The sequence below is a fragment of the Erythrolamprus reginae genome, chromosome 3 (genome assembly GCF_031021105.1).
Source record: "Erythrolamprus reginae isolate rEryReg1 chromosome 3, rEryReg1.hap1, whole genome shotgun sequence".
NCBI lineage: Eukaryota > Metazoa > Chordata > Lepidosauria > Squamata > Dipsadidae > Erythrolamprus > Erythrolamprus reginae.
The window spans coordinates 202,424,073-202,446,794 of NC_091952.1; the positions used below are offsets into that span (position 1 = coordinate 202,424,073).

The 22,722-nt window shown below is 37.9% G+C and overlaps 1 protein-coding gene across 1 annotated transcript in view; it reads left to right on the forward strand.

Moving 5' to 3' along the window:
* Positions 1-22,722, forward strand: part of LAMA3 (laminin subunit alpha 3) — a 173,899-nt gene that overhangs the window by 17,500 nt on the left and 133,677 nt on the right. Inside the window, exons 5-14 of the mRNA XM_070747653.1 lie at positions 1,223-1,393; positions 7,191-7,288; positions 8,380-8,495; positions 10,470-10,588; positions 12,315-12,405; positions 15,418-15,549; positions 17,309-17,359; positions 19,387-19,428; positions 20,062-20,199; positions 20,568-20,614. Of these exons, the coding sequence (XP_070603754.1) occupies positions 1,223-1,393; positions 7,191-7,288; positions 8,380-8,495; positions 10,470-10,588; positions 12,315-12,405; positions 15,418-15,549; positions 17,309-17,359; positions 19,387-19,428; positions 20,062-20,199; positions 20,568-20,614 (1,005 nt within the window). The remainder of the gene's footprint in view (positions 1-1,222; positions 1,394-7,190; positions 7,289-8,379; positions 8,496-10,469; positions 10,589-12,314; positions 12,406-15,417; positions 15,550-17,308; positions 17,360-19,386; positions 19,429-20,061; positions 20,200-20,567; positions 20,615-22,722) is intronic.

Consider the following 22,722-nt stretch of genomic DNA (forward strand, 5'->3'; position numbering starts at 1 on the left):
AACCCCACTTTAATGATAACCTCCTTCTTCCAGATATCCTTTCTTGTTTCTCTAGTCCAGTTTTTCTCAACTTTTTCTCAAGCTTGATGTGTGGATTTCAACTCCCAGAATTCCACAGCCCAGTCCACAAATGTTAAAGTCACCGAGGTTGCAAAACACTTCTCTGGGCTATTCTGACCATTCAATTTGAGACTGGCTATTATTTTCTTTTTTTATACACCATTATTTTTATATAACTACCAAACCAAGATGAATTAGGGGCATCAATATAAAGATAGACTTCTTTCCCAAATCAGTCTGTTTGCTTAAACCAATACAATTTTACTGTTGTGACTAAAGTTTCCAGTTTGCTCATAATTTTTTTTTTATGAACTGAATTCTGAGTTAGCAGAATTTATTAGTATTCTACAATGAGCTTTTGTTAAAAAGAACTCTGAACCTGCTCTTGCTGATGGGAAAGTTCCATAAGAACATTGTGTATATTCTTTTTGCTATGAAAAGCCTTTGATTAAAAGAACTTTTTCTGCTTATTTATTGACTGACTCTTCTTGCTACAACAGGAAATAAATACATACTAATCAGTATTAACAACATTCAATCCTCTAGTGCAGCGTTTCCCAACCTTGGCAACTTGGAGATATCTGGACTTCAACTCCCAGAATTCCCCAGCCAGCATTCGCTGGCTGGGGAATTCTGGGAGTTGAAGTCCAGATATCTCCAAGTTGCCAAGGTTGGGAAACACTGCTCTAGTGATGTAGATACCTATTACTGATATTTGTAATAATCATAATCAATTCTTTTCAACATATTGTTATTTATTCAATTTTTATTCTAATCAGATGAGCAATGTTAAGGATGTTAATTGTCCTTTAGTTTATCATGAAATGTGAACTTAACCAATATATCATCGAAGTCTGGAAATATGACAAGATGTAACTTGACAAGTTACAAGGGTTTCTGTCAAGCTCTGTACAAGTACCACCTGACTTTTCTAGATACACTTCATCCAATTAACCATTTGAGAATGGGCAAGCCCTCTCAATTGGAAGTCAACATACCGTCAAAATTCCATGTGTTCAACCTGCAAATTGGGTAACTAATGGGGAAGTCAACATAAGATGAATGCTAAAGTCATTTATAGATGCATTTTTAATGTTTTTTAAAAATATTGAAAATGAAGCAGATGCTATTGATTTATCTATCTCTCTTTTTTTTTAATCAGATTGTGATATCCTTGGTAAATGGTCGTCCAGGAGCAAATAATTTCAGCCATTCTTCCATACTTAGAGAGTTTACTAAAGCCACAAATATTCGTTTACATTTCCTCAGAACCAACACTCTTCTTGGACACTTGATCTCTAAAGCTCAGCGGGATCCAACTGTGACACGCAGAGTGAGTTCCCGTTCTTTTTGATGGAAGGAATCCAATAGATAATAATGGCATTATTCTGCGAAACCTTTGCCCATTTTTTGACCAGTTGTACTTACTATTGATAATTTAGGATATAACATTCCATTTAATTTACCATATTATAGTGTTGCATATTGCTTGAAATTCAGATAGAGGACTTCTAAAAAACTTGAGATGGCAAAAGAAGGAGCAATATTTATATGTGGCAACATCTCTACCTCCTCAGCATAGCAACTCAAATGGGCTCTTATCTGTCACCAAAATATGTCTAATCCCTGTCAATAGATAAATTTACCTTTGCAATCTAAGAGCTTCTTTACAATAACACTTTATATCTCCCAAACCACAATTTTCTTCTTGAATGTATTATGAAGATTAAATTCCTGCAGACTTTTAATGTACTGTATGTAAAAGACTTGCATTGATGAAAGACGGTAAACTTCTCAATGTGTTTCAATAGTGCGTTTTTGTGACAATTAGGGTTGCATAGTAAGAAAAAAGGTTCTTAAAGCAAATAATGATAATAGTAATAGTAATAGTAATAATATAGTAATAATAGTAGTAGTAGTAGTAATAATAATAATAATAGTAATAATAATAATAATAGTAATAGTAATAGTAATAATAATAATAATAATAATAATAATAATAATAATAATTTATTAGATTTGTATGCTGCCCCTCTTTGGAGACACGGAGCGACTCACAACAATAATAAAGTGTACAAATCCAATACTTAAAAAAACAATTTAAAACCCTTGTCATTAAAATACAAAGGTTATCTGGAAAGTAAGGTTACAGGGCATGTAGCTGGCACAGGGAATGTTCGCAGGGGAAGTTGGTATTGCTATTGTGTAGCAGGAAGCCAGAGGAAGAGAACGAGCAGTGCCAGTGGTAAGTAGATTGACTGGCATTGTGGTGAAGGTTAGAGATGAGCATCCTCATACCGTTTCCTTCCAAGTGCAAAGTGCGTGCTGTAAAGTGGTACCTGAATGCTAAGGGCATGAAGACTGTGATGGGTGCCCAATATGCTTACTGATGCACACAAAATCGACAGAGTCCATGCTGCCTGAGAATTTCTTGACCATTTCAAGATTGAAGGCGAGGCTTTTCTCAACTGTATAGTGACAGGAGATGAAACTTGGGCTTCTCACCATACTCCAGGGAGCAAACATCAATCAATGCAGAGGCGCCATACCTATTCCCCTTCAGACAAAAAATTCAAAACTCAGCAATTGGCACAGAAAATCTTGGGCGCCCATCGCAGCGGTGTTCAAGCCCTTAGCATTCAGGTAGCATATTACAGCGCACACTTCACACTTGGAGGGAAACGGAAAGAGGATGCTCATCTCTAACCTTCACCACAAAGCCAGTTAATGGTCTACTGACCACTGGCACTGCTTGTTTTCTTCCACTGGCTTCCTGCTACACAATAGTAATACCAACTTCCCAGTGAAGGGCTACCAATTTTTTTTACTACCACACTATGGGTGTGGCTTATGCATTTTCTTTCAACATCTTTCAGTGCAAATTGGGTGCTTTGGGAGCTCCATTTTTGCTACTCCATTGCGTTCCCCCCCACATCCGGTCAGTAGCCCAGCCCTGATTCTATCCCTCTGTTAATGCAGCCTAGAACTGTATTGGCTTTTTTGGCAGCTGCTGCACACTGCTGGCTCATATTTAAATGGTTGTCCACTAGGACTCCAAGATCCTTCTCACAGTTGCTACTGTTGAGCAATGTACCACATATACTGTATGTGCATTTTGTTCTTCTTGCCTAAATGTAGAACCTTACTTTTTTCACCATTGACTTGAGGAAAGTATTTGTCTATTTATATTTACAGTAACCCCAGTATTGGACACAATATGCCAGAACTTAGCATTCTTGGGAAAGCTTTAATGCTGAGAAAAGTGGGAGGGAAAGAGAAGATGATGACCAGTAGTAACTCTGTTAGTCATAAAGGGTGTGCTGTTGGAAAAATCTAAAATATCATGTTGAGGATAAATCATGGGGAAAAATCTCTCAGTGTATTTGTAGAGATGCCTTGAGTCAAATTAAAATCAAGGGTTTCAAGTTTATAAAAATTCTAAATTAGAACAAATTTCCCTGAATTGAGTGGAAGTTCTAGACAGATTAAAAAAGGTTAGAACTACATTCCTGTATGCTAAAATTTTATTTAAGGTTTGTTGGACCAGAGTAATTCCAAGTAAATGAGTATTTACTGATTTATTCAGAGTAAATACTCATAGGATTGGTTTAGAAGTCATTCGCAAGCCTTAATAATCAAAATGGTATGCAAAGAATTAACAGTTCATTATTTTGCTACCACTCCCTATTACCAAGACATTTGATGATAAAGTTATATTTGTCTGGGTTGACTCACTGAAAATGTCAATAAAAAGAGATTGTGTGTGTGTGTGTGTGTGTGTGTGTGTGTGTAAGATGCTATTTACTAGCAATGCACTGATGCAGAATTCAAAAAGATGAAAATGAACTAAATTTACTGTTTAATTCATACTGACCAGATATATATGAGATATTATTTATCCTACCAGCAATGTACTGGTGCATAACTCAAAAAGATGAAAATGAACCAGATTTACTCTTTTATTCACACTGGCCAGAAAAAGAAAATGGTTTATCTTACAAATTCTATTTGTACCAACAGTATGTCTACAAATCTGGTTTATAAATGCCTAATTATTATTATTTAATTATTTTTTTTTAATGTTTCATTTTCTAATATCTTTATCATTTATTTATTTATTGGATTTGTATGCCGTCCCTCTCCGTAGACTCGGGGCGGCTAACAACAATGATAAAAACAGCATGTAACAATCCAATTAATAAAACAACTAAAAACCCTTATTATAAAACCAAACATACACACAAACATACCATGCATAACTTGTAATGGCCTAGGGGGAAGGAATATCTTAACTCCCCCATGCCTGGCGGCATAAGTGAGTCTTGAGTAGTTTGCGAAAGACAGGGAGGGTGGGGGCAGTTCTAATCTCCGAGGGGAGTTGGTTCCAGAGGGCCGGGGCCGCTACAGAGAAGGCTCTTCCCCTGGGGCCTGCCAAACGACATTGTTTAGTCGACGGGACCCTGAGAAGGCCAACTCTTTGGGACCTTGAACCAAAAAGGCAGTGTGCCATTTTGGGTCAGCTGAACAAATGGCTGAATGAGTGGATGGATCTTTATAGGTTTCTGTGACTTTGAAGTTTTAACTGTTCTGGAGGTGGTGCAATGAAAAGGCTTGTGTTCTGAAAGGGTGTTGGGCAATACCTATTGTGGCTAATGGCTTTCATCCTGTGTTGGATCTTGGGTGAGGGGCTGCTTTCTAATCCTATCATTCTGACTTTGTTACCTGTGCTGCAAAGAGTTTCAAAATATCCTGTCTTGAATGGATTGCCAAATTTGCATTTCTAAAATCTGCCTTCCTCGGTTTCTGTTTGGGAGCGGGGCAAGGAGACGGGTGTGGGTTTCTGCCTCCCTTAAGTTTTTTTTCCATTTCTCCTTTAGGGCAAATAATCTTGCCTTTTTAAAAAGTTTCCCAAAATATTTTATTCTTCTGGGGTGGGAATGGGTGTAGAGTTTAGGGGTCCCACAATATATGATAGTTTTCTGGAAAGTAAGGTTATGAGGCATGTAGCTCTCATGTTTGTGAATGAATGTTTGCAGGGGGAAGTTGCAGGGGTGGGCTGCTGCCCGGATGGGGGGGTGAACGCAGTGGTGGTAGCAAAAATGGAGCTCCACCCCAAAGCACCCAATTTGCGCTGAAAGATGTTGAAAGAAAATGCAGGGTGTCCTGCATAAGCCACGCCCACAGTGTGGTAGTAAAAATTTTGGTAGCCCTTCACTCAATCAATATCACGTGAAGTGTTAATACCATTTTATAAGGCCTTGGTAAGGCCACACTTGGAATACTGCATTACGTTTTGGTCGCCATGATGGAAAAAGGATGTTGAGACTCTAGAAAAAGTGCAGAGAAGAGCAACAAAGATGATTAGGGGAGTGGAGGCTAAAACGTATGAAGAATGGTTGTAGGAACTAGTTTAATGAAAAGAAGGACCAGGGGAGACATGATAGCAGTGTTCCAATATCTCAGAGGTTGCCACAAAGAAGAAGGCATTAACCTATTCTCCAAGCACCTGAGGGTAGAACAAGAAGCAATGGGTGGAAGCTAAACAAGGAGAGAAGCAACTTAGAACTAAGGAGAAATTTCCTGACAGTTAGAACAATTAATCAGAGGAACAGTTTGCCTCCAGAAATTGTGAATGCTCCAACACTAGAAGTTTTTAAGAAGATGTTGGATAACCATCTATCTGAAGTAGTGTAGGGTTTCCTGCCTAAGCAGGGGGTTGGACTAAAAGACCTCCAAGGTCTCTTCCAACTCTGTTGTTGTTATTTGTTATTTAAGTCCTGAAAGAATCCTATGTTTAATCCTAGTTTAAGGTACTATTGGGTTTACTGTCCAAAATCTCAGAATCATTCCTTCTTCTTTTTTAAAAAATATTTTTATTGATTTTTTCAAAGTAACAAACACAACAAACAAAACATATAACACTTAATGGAGCTACAGTCACTCCACTCAAAGTAGAAGTCTTCATATAAAAGTAAAAGGTTTATCTGTAAAATACATATTGTTATATAGAGTAAAAATTTCAATCTTAATATAAATCTAAATCAATATCAAAATTTATAAAGATATATATAAAAAAGGAAAATTTTATAAAAGAAAACAAAGGGAAAAAAGGGAAAAGAAGAAAAAAAGAAAAAAAGGTGAAAAAAATTATATTTATACTAATAATTACCATCTTATACAATTCTAATACTAAATTCAAATATGCTAATAATATAACTTGACACTTATCTCTTATTCCTTGTTTCCCACCAGGTATATACTTTCTGCCAAATATCATAAAATTCTGAGAATCATTCCTTCTAACTGAGTCAATAAGGCAAACTACAAAATGGCATTGCCCTTAAGTTTCAAGTTTCAAGTTTAATCAGATTTGTACGCCGCCCCTCTCTGCAGACTCGGGGCGGCTCACAGCAATAACTCAGTAGAGTTGTTTTTATAGCATGTGACATCAAAGTTGGTGAAAGATTGTTGAAATAATGATAAGCTGTAAGGTACCTGGAATGAAGAAGGGAAATTGAAGAGACAAAATGAGATGGAAATCTGCCTGATTCAGGATATCAATATAGTATTCTGCAGAAATATTCTTGTGCACTATTTTTGCATTGCAGATGAACCAAAAATTAATTGACTTGGTTGCAGATGAGCTGCAGAACTGTGGCAGAATTGAGGGAACATTCATGGAAGGGCTCTCAGTCACCCTATGAAGGATCTTATAGAAGGATCTATAAAGTACTAAAAAGGCTATTAAGCCTTTTTAGTACTTTAAAATTCTTTCAAATTCTGTGAAAAAAACATTAACATAAAGAACAATGAAACAAATGCATGATTTAGTAGTATTGTAGTAGGAGAACCGTTATGGCCAAGGGCCAAAAACCAGAAATCTGGTAACATCTTTTCTGATTAACAAACAATATTAAAAGACATTTGCTGTTTTGCAGAAGTTGCTATCAATTCCTTTCTAATCATTTACATTAAATAATACATCTTTGGAGAATATACTTGGGCCAAATCTATATTACATAGCAAATAATCAGTGTCCAATTTGCATCCATTAAAATGTTTAACAGAACTTTTTGAAAATAGATTGCTTCTGCTTTTTGTCTACAAATCCTATTTCTTCTGTTATCTAGTACTACTACAGTATAAAAGACATCAGTGTTGGGGGACAGTGTGTTTGTCATGGGCATGCTGATGTGTGCGCTGCAAAAACTGATCCGGATTTCTACAGGTAAAGTAATCAACTGTTCAATCAAAACAACAGTTCTTACAAATGTCTATAAAATGATGGAGGTGATTTGTGGATTCTCTTTTCTCCAAAATCTCCAATTATAATAAAGGTTATTCATTCATCCATCACCATGGCTGTGACAGATTGAGTTTTTGTTTGAAAACGTTATTAGTTTCCTGCATGGACTTTTTAGTACAAATGTGAGATATACCTTTCATAAACAAATGTGTTAACACTTGAATTTGTATTATCACTGTATTAGAATAGGAAACATAGAAACATAGAAGACTGACGGCAGAAAAAGACCTCATGGTCCATCTAGTCTGCCCTTATACTATTTCCTGTATTTTATCTTACAATGGATATATGTTTATCCCAGGCATGTTTAAATTCGGTTACTGTGGATTTACCAACCACGTCTGCTGGAAGTTTGTTCCAAGGATCTACTACTCTTTCAGTAAAATAATATTTTCTCATGTTGCCTTTGATCTTTCCCCCAACTAACTTCAGATTGTGTCCCCTTGTTCTTGTGTTCACTTTCCTATTAAAAACACTTCCCTCCTGAACCTTATTTAACCCTTTAACATATTTAAATGTTTCGATCATGTCCCCCCTTTTCCTTCTGTCTTCCAGACTATACAGATTGAGTTCATTAAGTCTTTCCTGATACGTTTTATACTTAAGACCTTTCACCATTCTTGTAGCCCATCTTTGGACCCATTCAATTTTGTCAATATCTTTTTGTAGGTGAGGTCTCCAGAACTGAGCACAGTATTCCAAATGTGGTCTCACCAGCGCTCTATATAAGGGGATCACAATCTCCCTCTTCCTGCTTGTTATACCTCTAGCTATGCAGCCAAACTTATCAACTTCAATTTCCAAACTTCTCAACTTCAATATTTTTGGACTTCAATTCCAGAATCCCCACAAGTCTTAAAGTTGACAAGTTTGGAAACCCCTGAATTAGCACATAACTTATACATTATATTATTTTTTTCTAAAGCCATAAAGAAATAAGATATGAAAAGTACCACAAAAATCATGAAAAGTGCAATGGGGAAATTTAACTGAGAATTATTTCATACTTACAGGTACCAATGTGAATGTCAACACAATACTTGTGGGGAAACCTGTGATCGTTGCTGTCCAGGGTATAATCAGAAAAGTTGGCAACCAGCAACAGCCAAAAGCCCAAATCTTTGTGAACGTAAGTCCACAGAAACACAAATGTAAACACAGGTCATATTTACAAGGTTTACATTGAATTAATAATAATAATAATAATAATAATAATAATAATAATAATAATAATAATAATAAAAATAATAATGTCAAAGCCAGAATTGAAAAATCAACAGACAATCCAAAGTGCAGATTCTGTAAAGAAACAAATGAAACTATCGATCACATACTCAGCTGCTGCAAAAAGATCGCACAGACTGACTACAAGCATAGACATGATGCTGTGGCACAGATGATCCACTGGAACCATTTACCAGTGGCAAAGAACTGGTGGGATCATAAGCTCAAAAAAGAGGTTGAAAATGAGCAAGCAAAACTACTGTGGGACTTCCAACTTCAGACTGACCGAATTCTGAAGCATAACACACAAGACATCCTGATTGTGGAGAAAAAGAAAGTATGGATCATCGACATCGCAATCCCAGGAGACAGCAGAACTGAGGAGAAGCAGCTAGAGAAATTAGTGAAATACGAAGACCTAAAAATCGAGCTGCAACGACTCTGGCATAAGCCAGTGAAAGTGGTCCCAGTGGTACTTGGCACGCTAGGCGCAGTGCCAAAGGATCTCAGTGGACATTTGAAAACTATTGGAATTGACAAAATCTCCATCTGTCAATTGCAAAAGGCCGCTTTACTGGGATTGGCACACATAATTCGCCGCTACATCACACAGTCCTAGGTGCTTGAGAAGCGCCCGACTTGTGATGAAATACGAAATCCAGTGATCTCGTTTGCTGTGTTGTATTGACATAATAATAATAATAATAATAATAATAATAATAATAATAATAACAATGAAGCAGACAGTGGAAGAAGAGAAACATGCATTAGCTGACTATGTTAAGGAGAGCAAACAATAAACATTGACAAAATCACGATCTGTCAGTTGCAAAAGGCACTTGGATCTGAGCCATCATACGAAAATATATCACACAGTCCTAGATGCTTGGGAAGTATTCAACTTGTGATATTGTGATACAAAATCCAGCATATAAGTCTGGTTTGCTGTGAATTACTGGGGGTTTTTTTTGGTGGTGGTGGTGGTGGTGTGGTGATGATGATGATGAAAATGGAAGTAAAACAAGCATATATAAACCCCACAGTAGCTCTGTATTTCTTTAAAGTTGAACTGTGATTCTGCAATTTTCTAGAGCAATTAAATCAGAGGTCTTCAAACTTGGCAACTTGAAGATTGGGGATTTCAGCTCCCAGATTTCTCCAGCCAGCCACAATAATACTTAATAATTAATAATAATTTATTAGATTTGTATGCCGCCCCTCTCCGAAGACTCGTGGTGGCTCACAACAGTAATAAAAACAGTATAACAATAGAACAAATCTAATAATAAAAATTATATAAAAAACCCCAACTGTTAAAAACCATACAACACATACATACCAAACATAAAATATAAGAAAGCCTGGGGGAGATGTCTTAGTTCATCCATGCCTGGCGATATAGGTGGGTCTTGAGTAACTTGCGAAAGACAAGGAGGGTGGGGGCTGTTCTAATCTCCGGGGTGAGTTGATTCCAGAGGGCCGAGGCCGCCACAGAGAAGGCTCTTCCCCTGGGCCCCGCCAAATGACATTGTTTGGTCAATGGGACCCGGAGAAGGCCAACTCTGTGGGACCTTATCGGCCGCTGGGATTCGTGCTGTAGAAGGTGGTTCCGGAGGTATTCTGGTCATGCTGGAGAGTTGCCAAATTTGAAGACCTTTGGATCAGATACCCCTTTTTATCTCTTGTATCAAGCCAATTTGATTTAAGTTGGTAGGTGGGAATGCTTCTTGATTTACTCATAAACTGATAATCTGAGCACATATTGCTGCTGATTGTAAAAAAAGTCACTGCAGGTTTGATGCTTTTAAAAAAAAACAGTGTTCAACTGCTCATTTTCTTCTTTTGTTAAAAAAGAATTTTAACCCATCATCTTTCTCAGCCTGCAACTGTCATGGCCACGCTCTTGACTGCTATTATGATCTTGAGGTTGATCGACGTAAAGAAAGCTTAAATCTTCATGGACAGTATCAAGGGGGTGGAGTTTGCATTGACTGTCAGGTAAATGCCCTGTAACACCTTTTGTAGATTGACAAGTACATGAAAATTGCAAATGGCATGCTGAACTTCAATTGTTCTGGGCTAGAGAAGAGACTAATTTTCTATCACTCAAAGTTTTATTCAATTCTGATTACTAACTACTGTGCGCAGGACTATTCTGTAAAATTGAGCTATTTTAGGTTACTAGGGCTTTTTCTAAGATTACATGATTTAGATAGTGATGGGGAAGCTCCCTGCAGTCATGTGACTGAACTTCAGGCACCCAGCAATACATCTGCATTTTGAGCTGTCCCATGGTCATGTGATCACATTTTATGATGGTTTTGCTGAAATCTGGCACTTTCAATTTTCAACAAAACCCATAATAAACCTTTGATTTACTTCATGACTGCAGTGTTCACTTAAAGATTGCTTCAAAAAAAAAGGTTGTAAAATTGTAGCCATTAAGATATATGAATGTACTGTAATGGGCAGACTCCATTACGGTCTTTATTTATTTATTAAATTTGTATGCCGCCCCTCTTCATAGACTCGGGGCAGCTCACAACAGTAATAGAAAAAACAATGTACAATACAAATCTAATAATTAAAACTAAAAACCCATAATTTAAGAAAACATACACACAACATACCATACATAAACAGTGTAGGCCTGGGGAAGTTATCTCATTTCCCCCCTGCCTGACGGCAGAGGTGGGTTTTAAGCAGCTTACGAAAGGCCAGGAGGGTGGGGGCAGTTCTAATCTCAGGGGGGAGCTGGTTTCAGAGGGTCAGGGCCACCACAGAGAAGGCTCTTCCCCTGGGCCCCGCCAAACGATTTGAAGACTACATAGTGTCTATTCCATCAGTAAATAGTTTTAATGGTAGAAAATACCTCCTGATGCTTAGTTCCTTGAAGTTTTAACTCTCTGGTTCTGGCTTTGTTCTTTGGGCAAAAGAAAATATGTCTACTTCTGTTTCTGTGCTATCACATTTCTCTTCAGTTGTCTTTTCATTTCAGAGATCTTCAAACTTGGTAACTTTAAAACTTGTGGACTTTAACTCCCAGAATTCTCCAGCCAGCTATGCTATGCTGCTATGCTGACTGGAGAATTCTGGCAGTTGAAGTCAACATGTCTTAAAGTTGCCAAGTTTGAGGACCCTTCAAACATCCTTTAACTGTTCCTTGTGGGGCTCGTTTTTTAAAATCCTAACCATCATAGTTGTCCTCTGACCTTGAATAATTGTTACTGTCCTTTTGAAATAGGGTGCCTAGAACTGAATTCCTCTTCCATATACGGATGAATTTATTACAATTGATATTTATAATTTTAAGCATTTTATATCAATGCTATGCTGGGAATAAAACTAAAAAATAGAAATGCCCCAAATCTGATGAGATCTCTTATAAAAATTCAGATATTTCGTGAAAATGTAACAATTTTATATTTTATTTTGCCTTTTTCTTTAAACTTGATGCCCTGTTATATTATATAAAATCATGTGGATTTTATATCCGAAAATATTGCTAATCTCTGTTGAAGCTAAATTTTCTGTAACATTCCTAGTTCAGTCTGTATTCCTGATACATTGACGGAAATCCCAAGTCACTGTATTTCTGCTATATCAATTTTTTTCTACATTGTGGAAACAAATTGAAAGTTGCAAAAACTCAAATTTTTTCTTGTTTATCTCTTCTGATAGCATTAATCTTATGCCAGTTTCTTCTGCATTTTACTCCATGTAGCACAACACAACTGGTATAAATTGTGAGAAATGTTTAAAAGGATACTATCGTCCGTATGGTGTTCAAGTCACAGCAGTGAATGGCTGTATACGTATGTCTATTTTTCTATTCTTTTTACCAGCCCCTTCCTCTCAATATATGCTAATAAGAAAAAATGGTCCATTATATTTTAAAGCCAAAGTTTATTTATACTACATATAATGCTTTTTATTTTAGATTACATGAGAAAAATCCTCTGTTAGGATGGTAAATGCGAAGCTTGTTGAACAATTGTGTCTTTTGTATCTTTTGGTTTTTCTGATTTTTAATATATCTACTATAAAGCTATACAGTGATCCCTCGCTACTTCACAGTTCACCTTTCATGGCTTCAGTGCATTGCAGGTTGCTGAAAGACCCAGAAGTGAGCACAGGTGGAGGCAGTTTTGCCCGAGTCAGACCTTCTCCCCTAACCCGAGCAGTAACGAATGGAGGGTAGGCTGCTTTAAAGGCTTCCAGCTGAGTTAGCCATTCCTGGCGATGGCAGGTGTGGGGGAGCTGGGCTAACTCAGCAGCCTACCTTCCATTCATTACTGCTCGGGTTAGGGGAGAAGGTCCGAGAAGGTCCCTGCCAAAGTGATTTTTTGCTGCTGGGTGCAGAGCGGAGCCTCCGGGAGCCCCTTGTGAGGATTCCCTAAGAGAGAGAGAGAGAGACGGAGGCAGAGAGACTAGAGGTAAAGGGGGGGAGGGACAATGTGTGGGGAGGGGAGAGAGAGAAAATCCTACTTCATGGATTTTCATTTACAGTAGTACCTCTAGATATGAGCTGCTCCACATGTGAGTATTCCAAGTTACGAGCCACGACGCGAGCAAAATTTCTATTCGACACCCGAGCTCAAATTCGGGATATGAGCCGAGCTTCCACTAGGTGGCGCAAGAATCCTTGCTTCTGGTTATCTTGGCGCGAAAAACAAAGTCTAAAGGCATTCGTTTGAGATGCGAGTTGATCGACTTACGAGCTTGGGTCTGGAATGAATTAAACTCGTATGTCGAGGTACCACTGTATTCGGGTGATCCTGGAACATAACCCCTGTGATAAACGAGGGATCACTGTATACCAGTGATGGCAAACCTATGGCACACATGCAGAGTCATAGCTGAGGGTACACGAGGCATTGCCCTATGTCAGCTCCAGCGCACATGCACACACTGGCCAGCTGATTTTTGGCCTTCTTTTCGGCCATTTTTGCTTTCCTCAGACTTCAGGAAGGCCTACTGAACCCTGGGAAAAGTGAAAAACACCCTGACGGGCATACTGGAAATATGGAGGCTTCAGTGAGGCCTGTATACACACACAGAGGCAGCATGAGGGTTGTGCGCATGTGCAGGGGGAGGGCATTGCATTATGGGTCTGAGTATGAGCATGCTTGCTATCATGCATGCACCCTTTTGGCACCCAAGCCAAAAAAGGTTCATCATGACTGCTATATTTATTTATTTATCTATCTATCTATCTATCTATCTATCTATCTATCTATCTATCTATCTATCTATCTATCTATCTATCTATCTATTAAATTTGTATGCCGCCCCTCTCGGTAGACTCGGGGCGGCTCACAGCAGTGAAAGAAACAATGTACAATACAAATCTAATAATATAAAGTTAAAAACCCATAATTTAAAAAACATGCACACAACACACCATACATAAATTATATAGGCATACATAAATTATATATACAGTACTAGTATCTCACAATGTATTTGAAGTAGGATAATTTGAATTTGAACATTTGTGCTGCAAATGAGGTCCCATTATTAAATGTAATTCTTAAAGGCACTTCATGTGGAAGTTCTTTTGAAGAACCTTACAGCTAATGAACCTGTTTTGGGGTCTGCTTTTTAGACCATCTTAGAGATGTTTCCCTGGATGCCTCAAATTTTTAAAAGTTGGAGAAGAATCCATAAGGAAAGTGTTTTCAGTGAATGTACAGTACATGGGTGTACAGTGTTCCATCGATTTTCGCGGGGGATGCGTTCCGAGACCGCCTGCGAAAGTCAAATTTCCGCGAAGTAGAGATGCAGAAGTAAATACACCATTTTTGGCTATGGACAGTATCACAAGCCATCCCTTAACACTTTAAATCCCTAAATTACCATTTCCCATTCCCTTAACAACCATTTACTCATCATTATTACTGGTACTCACCGTTGAATAAGACATTTAGCGATCCTGATATTTATAAACATAATTATTTATTAACAATAATTATTTTTTTTGTTATTTATTTACAAAAATTGTTAGTTTGGCGATGAAGTATGATGTCATCGGGCAGGAAAAACCATGGTATAGAAAAAAACCCGCGAAGTATTTTTTAATTAATATTTTTTGAAAAACCGTGGTATAGGCTATTCACAAAGTTCGAACCCGCGAAAATCGAGGGAACACTGTACTTTGTATAGAATACTGTCTATATATTCTCACTATTCAATGAGGTTCACCTGTATAGTATCAAATCTCATGTTCTTTTTGGAACTAAAGACAATTCCTTATTTATCAAGACCTTTTAAAAAAAAATCTCATTCTACTGCTGTGCTTCTGCTGTTTTGCACATTCTTTGTGTGTGCCCTTGTACGATTTAAACAATGTTTTACTTTGTTTTAACAGTTTTTGGTAAACTGCCACAGAAGCAGAGTACTAATGCCAAAATAAAGGGAAACATTGTATCAAGGGCCCCATTGAAAGAGACATAAAAGTATGGTCATATAATTCCATTACAAAAGTCTTTAAAATATGAGAGCTACTGGGGGTCAAGATGAAATCAATGAAAAATGATTCAGATCACTGTATTATCAATAACCTTCTAGTTGTAGCTGACAAAATTAATACATTTCCATTGTGAATTAATAATTGTTTAAGTTTTTGTAATTAAAAGGATATTGATGTGATAAGCGTGACACAGCATTTCAAGATAAAAATAATATTATAATTATTAAATCTATTGCTGCCAAAGCAAAGTAGCAATCTGATGTACAGTAGGAATTCCTGTTATTATAATTCTGGCAAACTTAGTAAACTTCAGGAAATAAAGGAAGAAGGCTTTTGATGATGTCATTTCCTGTAGCCTGCAGGTGTAGCCCTGAACATTCCAATGGCTGTGAAGAAGGATCCGGTCGCTGTTATTGTAAGCTGAACTATCAGGGTGAAGACTGTGATTGGTGTGCTGATGGATACCATAGTTTTCCCTTCTGTTACCGTGAGTGTCCAGTGAATCTTTAAATTAATGTCCATTGTTTTATTCAAGATTTTCTTACATTTACATTTTTATCCTATTGGCATTTCTAAGCTTTTCCCAAGTCATTTCCAAATAAGGCAAGGAAGTAAATATTTTATTTATTGTCATGCAGTCATCTTTTCCAAATATGAGCTAAAACTGAACTTCTACAACAAGCATCTGAAGTTATATCTCTATGACAGATTAATTACCTAGATTGGAAAGCAGGCCATTCTATTTTTAAACATGCTTTCTGTCTGGATGAATTTGCTCTCCTCACTTCTAATGCTTGGTGTCCCAATGCTATAATTGTTTTTCAGTCTAGTGCAACCATAGCACTTATGGAATGTGATCACTACACGTTATAGTAGAAGAATAATTGCTCCAAAGTATTGCTATAAATATCAAGACACAGGTATTTGCTAACATGGAGATATTGCAGGAACTGAAACATGGCAAAAATTTCAGAAGAGAAGGATTTAAGGGTAGTGATTTCTGACAGTCTCCAAATGGGTGAGCAGTGTGGTCGGACGGTAGGAAAAGCAAGTAGGATGCTTGGCTGCATAGGTAGAGATATAACAAGCAGGAAGAGGGAGATTGTGATCCTGCTATATAGAGCGCTGGTGAGACCACATTTGGAATACAGTACTGTGTTCAGTTCTGGAGACCTCACCTACAAAAGATATTGACAAAATTGAACGGGTCCAAAGACGGGCTTTAAGAATGGTGGAAGGTCTTAAGCATAAAACATATCAGGAAAGACTTAATGATCTCAATCTGTATTGTCTGGAGGACAGAAGGAAAAGGGGGGACATGATTGAAACATTTAAATATGTTAAAGGGTTAAATAAGGTCCAGGAGAGAAGTGTTTTTAATAGGAAAGTAAGCATAAGAACAAGGGGACACAATCTGAAGTTAGTTGGGGGAAAGATCAAAAGCAACATGAGAAAATATTATTTTACTGAAAGAGTAGTAGATCCTTGGAACAAACTTCCAGCAGACGTGGTTGGTAAATCCACAGTAACTGAATTTAAATATGCCTGGAATAAACATATATTCATCCTAAGATAAAATACAGAAAATAGTATAAGGGCAGACTAGATGGACCAGGAGGTCTTTTTCTGCCGTCAGTCTTCTATGTTTCTATGGAGAAGATAGAACAAGTGAGGGACTGAATTAGAAATATAATTACCTTGGTAGAAAAAATAGGGAGAAGGAAATGATATTCCACTAAATTTTATGACTGCATAAAAACTACAGAATAATAGCCAGACCTCTTTTTTTTTCACCTTGTGAGAAAGAAATTTTTATTGGAAGGAAATAATAAATCAAGGTAAGAGAAGATGAATATTGAGCAAGAGATGGATAAGATACAGAGAGAAAAATGGTTGAGTTTCCCTCGAGGTGGAAGGCAAACTTTTGCCATGAATGGCTGATTGGAGGAAGAGGACTGGAACAGACCAAGTGGAGAAAATGAACCAAGTAGAGACGGTGAGGATGTTGAGAAGATGAGACCCAGGAAATTAATGTGGTGAGAATAGAGAAGATGTTGAAACAAAGAGTGGAGCAGTGGTGACAACTGAGATAAGAGATTTTAAAAAGGTTTTAATAATCTCCTGCTTTCCAGGTTTGTTTAAACAGGCCTTGGTAGACCAGTCACAGTATAAAAAATATAGTAAATGATTTTGTTGTCTCAGGTTATTTATCTAAATGGCTGCTTCTTTTATTCCTCTTTTGAAAGGAATTCCTATCTCCCCAGCTACAACTCAGAACCCACCAGTCTCTTCACCTGGTCAGTTTGTTTCTTACTTTTTTGTCTATAACTTATAATTTACTAATTAATTATTTCAGCATCCATTATAGATCAATTATAGAGTATCAATTATAAATGCATCATTGATACAGATTTTTTTTTAGATAATAGCCCCCAAACTGTGGAACACAGGGTCCACAAATATACAGGGGCATATGCAGATTTAAATAGTGCTGTTTCTATTCTTTCCTTATCTATCATTAACTAACATGCAGAGCCCAAGGTGGCGCAGAGGTTAGAGTGCAGTACTGCAGGCTACTTTAGCTGACTGCTAGCTGTAGTTCGGCAGTTCAAATCTCACCGGCTCAAGGTTGACTCAGCCTTCTATCCTTCCGAGGTGGGCAAAATGAGGACCCACATTGTTGGGGGCAATATGCTGACTCTGTAAACTGCTTAGAAAGGGCTGTAAAAGCACTATGAAGAAGTATATAAGCCTAAGTGCTATTGCTATATGCTGATTAGAGCAAATTAAAAAAATAGTTTGTTTTTAACTAAGCTTATCTGTGATTGTATTAAATCTAAATGACAGACTTGTCTGTAAATTTATATAAATTTTGCTGAAAAATGCCCAGTTTCTGTCCTCGGCAGATTTACAAGTCCATCTAGTCTTTCTCATAACCTAGCCTAGTCAGTTTCCTAATCCATTTGTGAGCTTGTTATTTTGATTTTCCTTGATTATTGGTTGCCTGTGAAGTTTGGACAGTATTGCAATAGCCATTGGGAGTTGGTGATATATAAATTGTATTAACAAATAAATAATCCCCCTTATTTTGAAGTTTAGTTGACAGGGTTGAACCAATTCATGGAAGTCATGAAGATCAATGGGTATTAGACTTGAAGCAGTCTGATTGTATCTGAAGGCCATTTTCTGGGACACTTAGTGGTTTTCCTTGTGCAGTTGACTGGCAAATTTGAGAACAGACTACTGGGAGGGGGAAGGAGCCAAGATGGAGGACAGGCATCACTGACGCTAAAGAGCTCCTCCAAAAGTAAACAGGTTCTCTTTTTTAACTCATTTATATTTTTAAATTTTAAACTTAATTTTAATTTATTTTAAACTTTTAACTCCATTTTTATATTTTAACATTTTAACAAAATATTTTATACTTTTAATTCATTAAAAAAAAAACTTTTTAAAATTCATACCGGGTGGAATGTGTCTGCAGCAGTTCCTCTTGGCTTTATTATAATTTATTATAAATTATACCCCAAAAAAAGAGGCCGAGAAGCAAGACAGAGAAAAGGAGAGCTGGACACCGGAGGTTTTCACAATTAACCAACATGGGAAAAAGCAAGAAGAGGCAACGCACATACTCTGCATCACAAAGTTCACCAAAGCCCTTGAAACAACAGAAGGTCGACTACTGGGGTAGATGAAACAAGGGCCTGATCCAGCAGGGCATTGCTCATATTCTTATGTCCATTCTTCTTCAAGATTGTAATCAAATTATAGAATGCAATGCTTTCCAGAGTTTGAAGCTTTGTTACAATACTGTACCATGTGAGCAAGTGATGTGAAATACTCTGGGCTGAGATTCTGGACATAGCCAGATGGATAATTAGCCCAAATAATTCTCTATATTCTGATGACTGAGTTCATTCAGGCTAGTGGTGGGAGTGGTCTTAGCCAGAATGAGCAGCTGAGAAGAATGGTATTCTTACGTGAATTTTAAAAATATATCATACAGACATATATTTAAAAATGCATATGCAAGTACTGTACAACGACACCAATAGACACCTGCAGAAGATGTCAACCTTTGGTTATTAAGAGTTTATCCATCAAAGGGCCCTCTGGCATAGGAAGCTTCTTAGCACAGGAAATGTTTAACTGGAAGCTATTTGACATCTGTTTCTGCACCTGGATTATTACTCTGCAATTCCTTTAGCTATTTAGAGCTTTGTCTAGACAGCATCAACCTCTCCCAACCTTGCAACTTCAATCAATCAAGATATTCTTGACAAACGGTGTAACATTGTCATGCTTTCCTCTTTTCTGTTATTAGGCAGTCGTTGCAGACCAGGATATTTTGGAACACGTTGTCAGTGTAAGTTTTGCTATTCTTCTGAGAAATGCCAAAATTAACTGCAGACAAATATTATTGGAGACTTTTTTACCTAAAGTATTTATTTGTCATTCTTTGCAGGTGTAGTTTCTTTCTTATGGCCTTTAATTGCTGTTGAACTGTGCCATTTGTCATCTGGGATAAATGAGAAGTTCAGAGCCCTGCAAAGCAGCTTAACATTGATCACATTTGCCTGATTTTCTTCCTTTTTTTAACTCAACCCCAGTATTTCCAATGGAGGCATTGATACGATAGGAACAGAGCGTTTCTTTCTTTCAAGAGCTTACTTGTGTTGGTAGGGCTTGCAATTAATGAATTGATCAAGTTTACACACCTGTTTCCAAAAGAGAAATGTGGAATGCATTATTCCACAAAGAAGAAATCATAGTTTGCTTGAGCAGTTGTAAAGCATGTATAAAATCCTACTGGAAAATGGTTTAAAGTAATGATTTCCCAGTTCTGACCTTCAAATGATGGGAGATTAGAATTATGTAATTTTTAGAGAGAAATGCCAACAACTGGGAAAGATGGAATTTGTAAATCAAAAGATGAGAACTTAAAATTTGGAGATAGCGTATCACCTTCATTCTTTCTAAAATTAGCATCTTTTTGCAGCTTGTCAGTGTTCAATGTATGGCTCCTACCAAGAAACATGTCATCCGACCTCAGGCCAATGTGATTGTCGACCTGGTTTCATAGGTCGGCAGTGTGACAGATGTATCTCAACAAGTAGTACTTTTCCTCATTGCCAAGGTAAGAATTACAAGGACAGTCTTATTTATAGAAACATTGTACAGTCAGCAGCTGATACGGAATTGTCCGAGATCAGAAAAATTTTGATCAGCTCTGCTCCCAACATACCTTCCTAAGAAGTGGATTGCTTTTGATAAAATGCTTGGCATCTTGAATTGAATGGGCTTTTTGACCAGCCCTGACTCAGCACAGAGAAATGCTTTTCAGATTATAAATTATTATTTAATATTCTGAAAGAAATCTGCTGTGGGGATACACAGTGAGTCATTGTTGAACAAGGTGAAATTCTTTGAACTTGAACTTCTTGTATAAATTGATAAAAGTAAAGTTTTGAGAATAATACGACATTTTTTAAAATTATTAAAAAGGGGTCATCGATGAATGTGATCCTGCTGGAACCAGAGATTCTTTTTCTGTAAGTATTATATAATTAGTATGGTATTACATAAATAGCATGAAGGGACAGCAGTTAAAAACACTAAGGTAATACTGAATATATAGACAAAAGAGTTGGATAAGTCAGAAAAGTGGGTAAGTTTAATGTGTGAAAGAGAATATAAATCATCTACAGGTGTCTAGAACAACTCAAGTAACTAAATTAGCAGATCCAGTGGAAGAGAATTATAAGTATATTTATTTAATTTCAAGATTAGGGGGTAAAAAGGTGTTACAGGTAGTCCTTGACCTATGGTTACAATTGGGAGTAGAATTTCCACCTCCAAGAAGGCAATTGTTAAGTGAGCCACACCCAATTTTACAACTTTTTTTGCCATGGTTTGTAAAGTGAATCACTTCACTTGTTAAATGAATCATGGTTTTAAGCAAATCTGGCTCGCCCATTGACTTTGCATGTTGGAAGCCTGCTGAAAAAAGTCACAAATGGAGATCACATGATCCTGGGACGCTGCAACCATCATAAATATATGGTGTCACACAGGTTTGATCATGGGGATGCTGCAACATTTGTAATTGTGAAGACCAATTATTACCCACTTTTTTCAGTGCCTTTGTAACTTTGGTGGTTGTAAGTCAAGAACTACCTATACTAGGGCTGTAAAACTGGCAATCCATGGACCGGATGCATGACTGGCAGAAGTTCCGTAAAGACAAGAAATATTGCAATAAGTCATAGTATGTCACATGACACGATTGAGTTTGACATCCATGACCTATATCCGTGTGATGGCGAACCTATGGCACGTGTGCCACAGGTGGCATGTAGAGCCATATCAGAGGGCACGCAAGGTGTTGCCCTATGTCAGATCCAGCACAAATATGTGTGCAATATCCAGCTGATTTTCAGCCTTGAGGAAGGCCGTTTTGCCCTCCAGACGCTTCAGGGACGTTTTGGAGTGCAAAAAAACACCCAAAAGGCAAACCAGAAGTTCAGAAAAAAGAACTTCTGGTTTGCCTGTTGTGCTGTTTTTTGCACCTTTAGGGAAGCTTCCTGAAGCCCTGGTGTGTGAAAAGCAGCCCAACGGGCAAACCAAAAGTTCAGAGAATGGAAGGAAATTTCTCTGTGGTGCCTTGGGGAAGGCCGTTTCGCCCTCCAGAGGCTTCAGGGAAGGTTCTCTAAAGCTCCGGAGTGCAAAAAACCACCCAAAAGGCAAACCGGAAGTTCAGAAAAAAGGACTTCCTGTTTGCCCGTTGTGCTGATTTTTTCACTCCTGAGCCTTTAGGGAAGCTTTCTGAAATGCCGGAGTGCAAAAAACAGCACAACGGGCAGACCAGAAGTCCATTTTTCGCCCATTATTTATTTAATTTAATTTATTTATTTAATTGGATTTGGATGCCGCCCCTCTCCGAGGACTTGGGGCGGCTCACAGCATATATAAAAACAGAACAATAATGTAATCCAATTAATACTACAATTTAAAAACAATTAAAAGAAAAGATTAACCAAACAATTAACTTATTAACCAAACACTCAGCAGACATACTAAGGCATTCAGTGGTCAGGGGAAAATCTAAAAGTCCCAAACCTGGTGGAAAAGATGAGTTTTTAAGCTCTTTCGGAAGGCAAGGAGGGATGGGGCAGTGTGAATCTCTGGGGGGAGTTGATTCCAGAGGGCTGGGGCTCCCACAGAGAAGGCTCTACCCCTCTAATCCCAGCGACCGGTGAGGTCCCACAGAGTTGGCCTACTTAGGGTCCCGTCGACCAAACAATGTTGGTTGGCAGGACAGAGAAGGCTCTACCCCTCTGTCCCACCAACTGACATTGTTTGGTCGACAGGACCCTAAGTAGGCCAACTCTGTGGGACCTCACCGGTCGCTGGGATTCGTGCGGCAGAAGGCGGTCTCGGAGATAATCTGGTCCTGTGCCATGTAGGGCTTTATAGTCATAACCAACACTTTGAATTGTGCCTGGAAACTGATCGGTAGCCAATGCAGTCCGTGGAGTGATGGTGGGATGTGGGCATTTGGCTGTTTTTTCACCATCCTGTGCTTCAGTGAGGCCTGTGCACATGTGCAGGGATGGGGGGAATTGTGCACATGGCCAGGGGCAGTGTAGGGGGAGCGCAT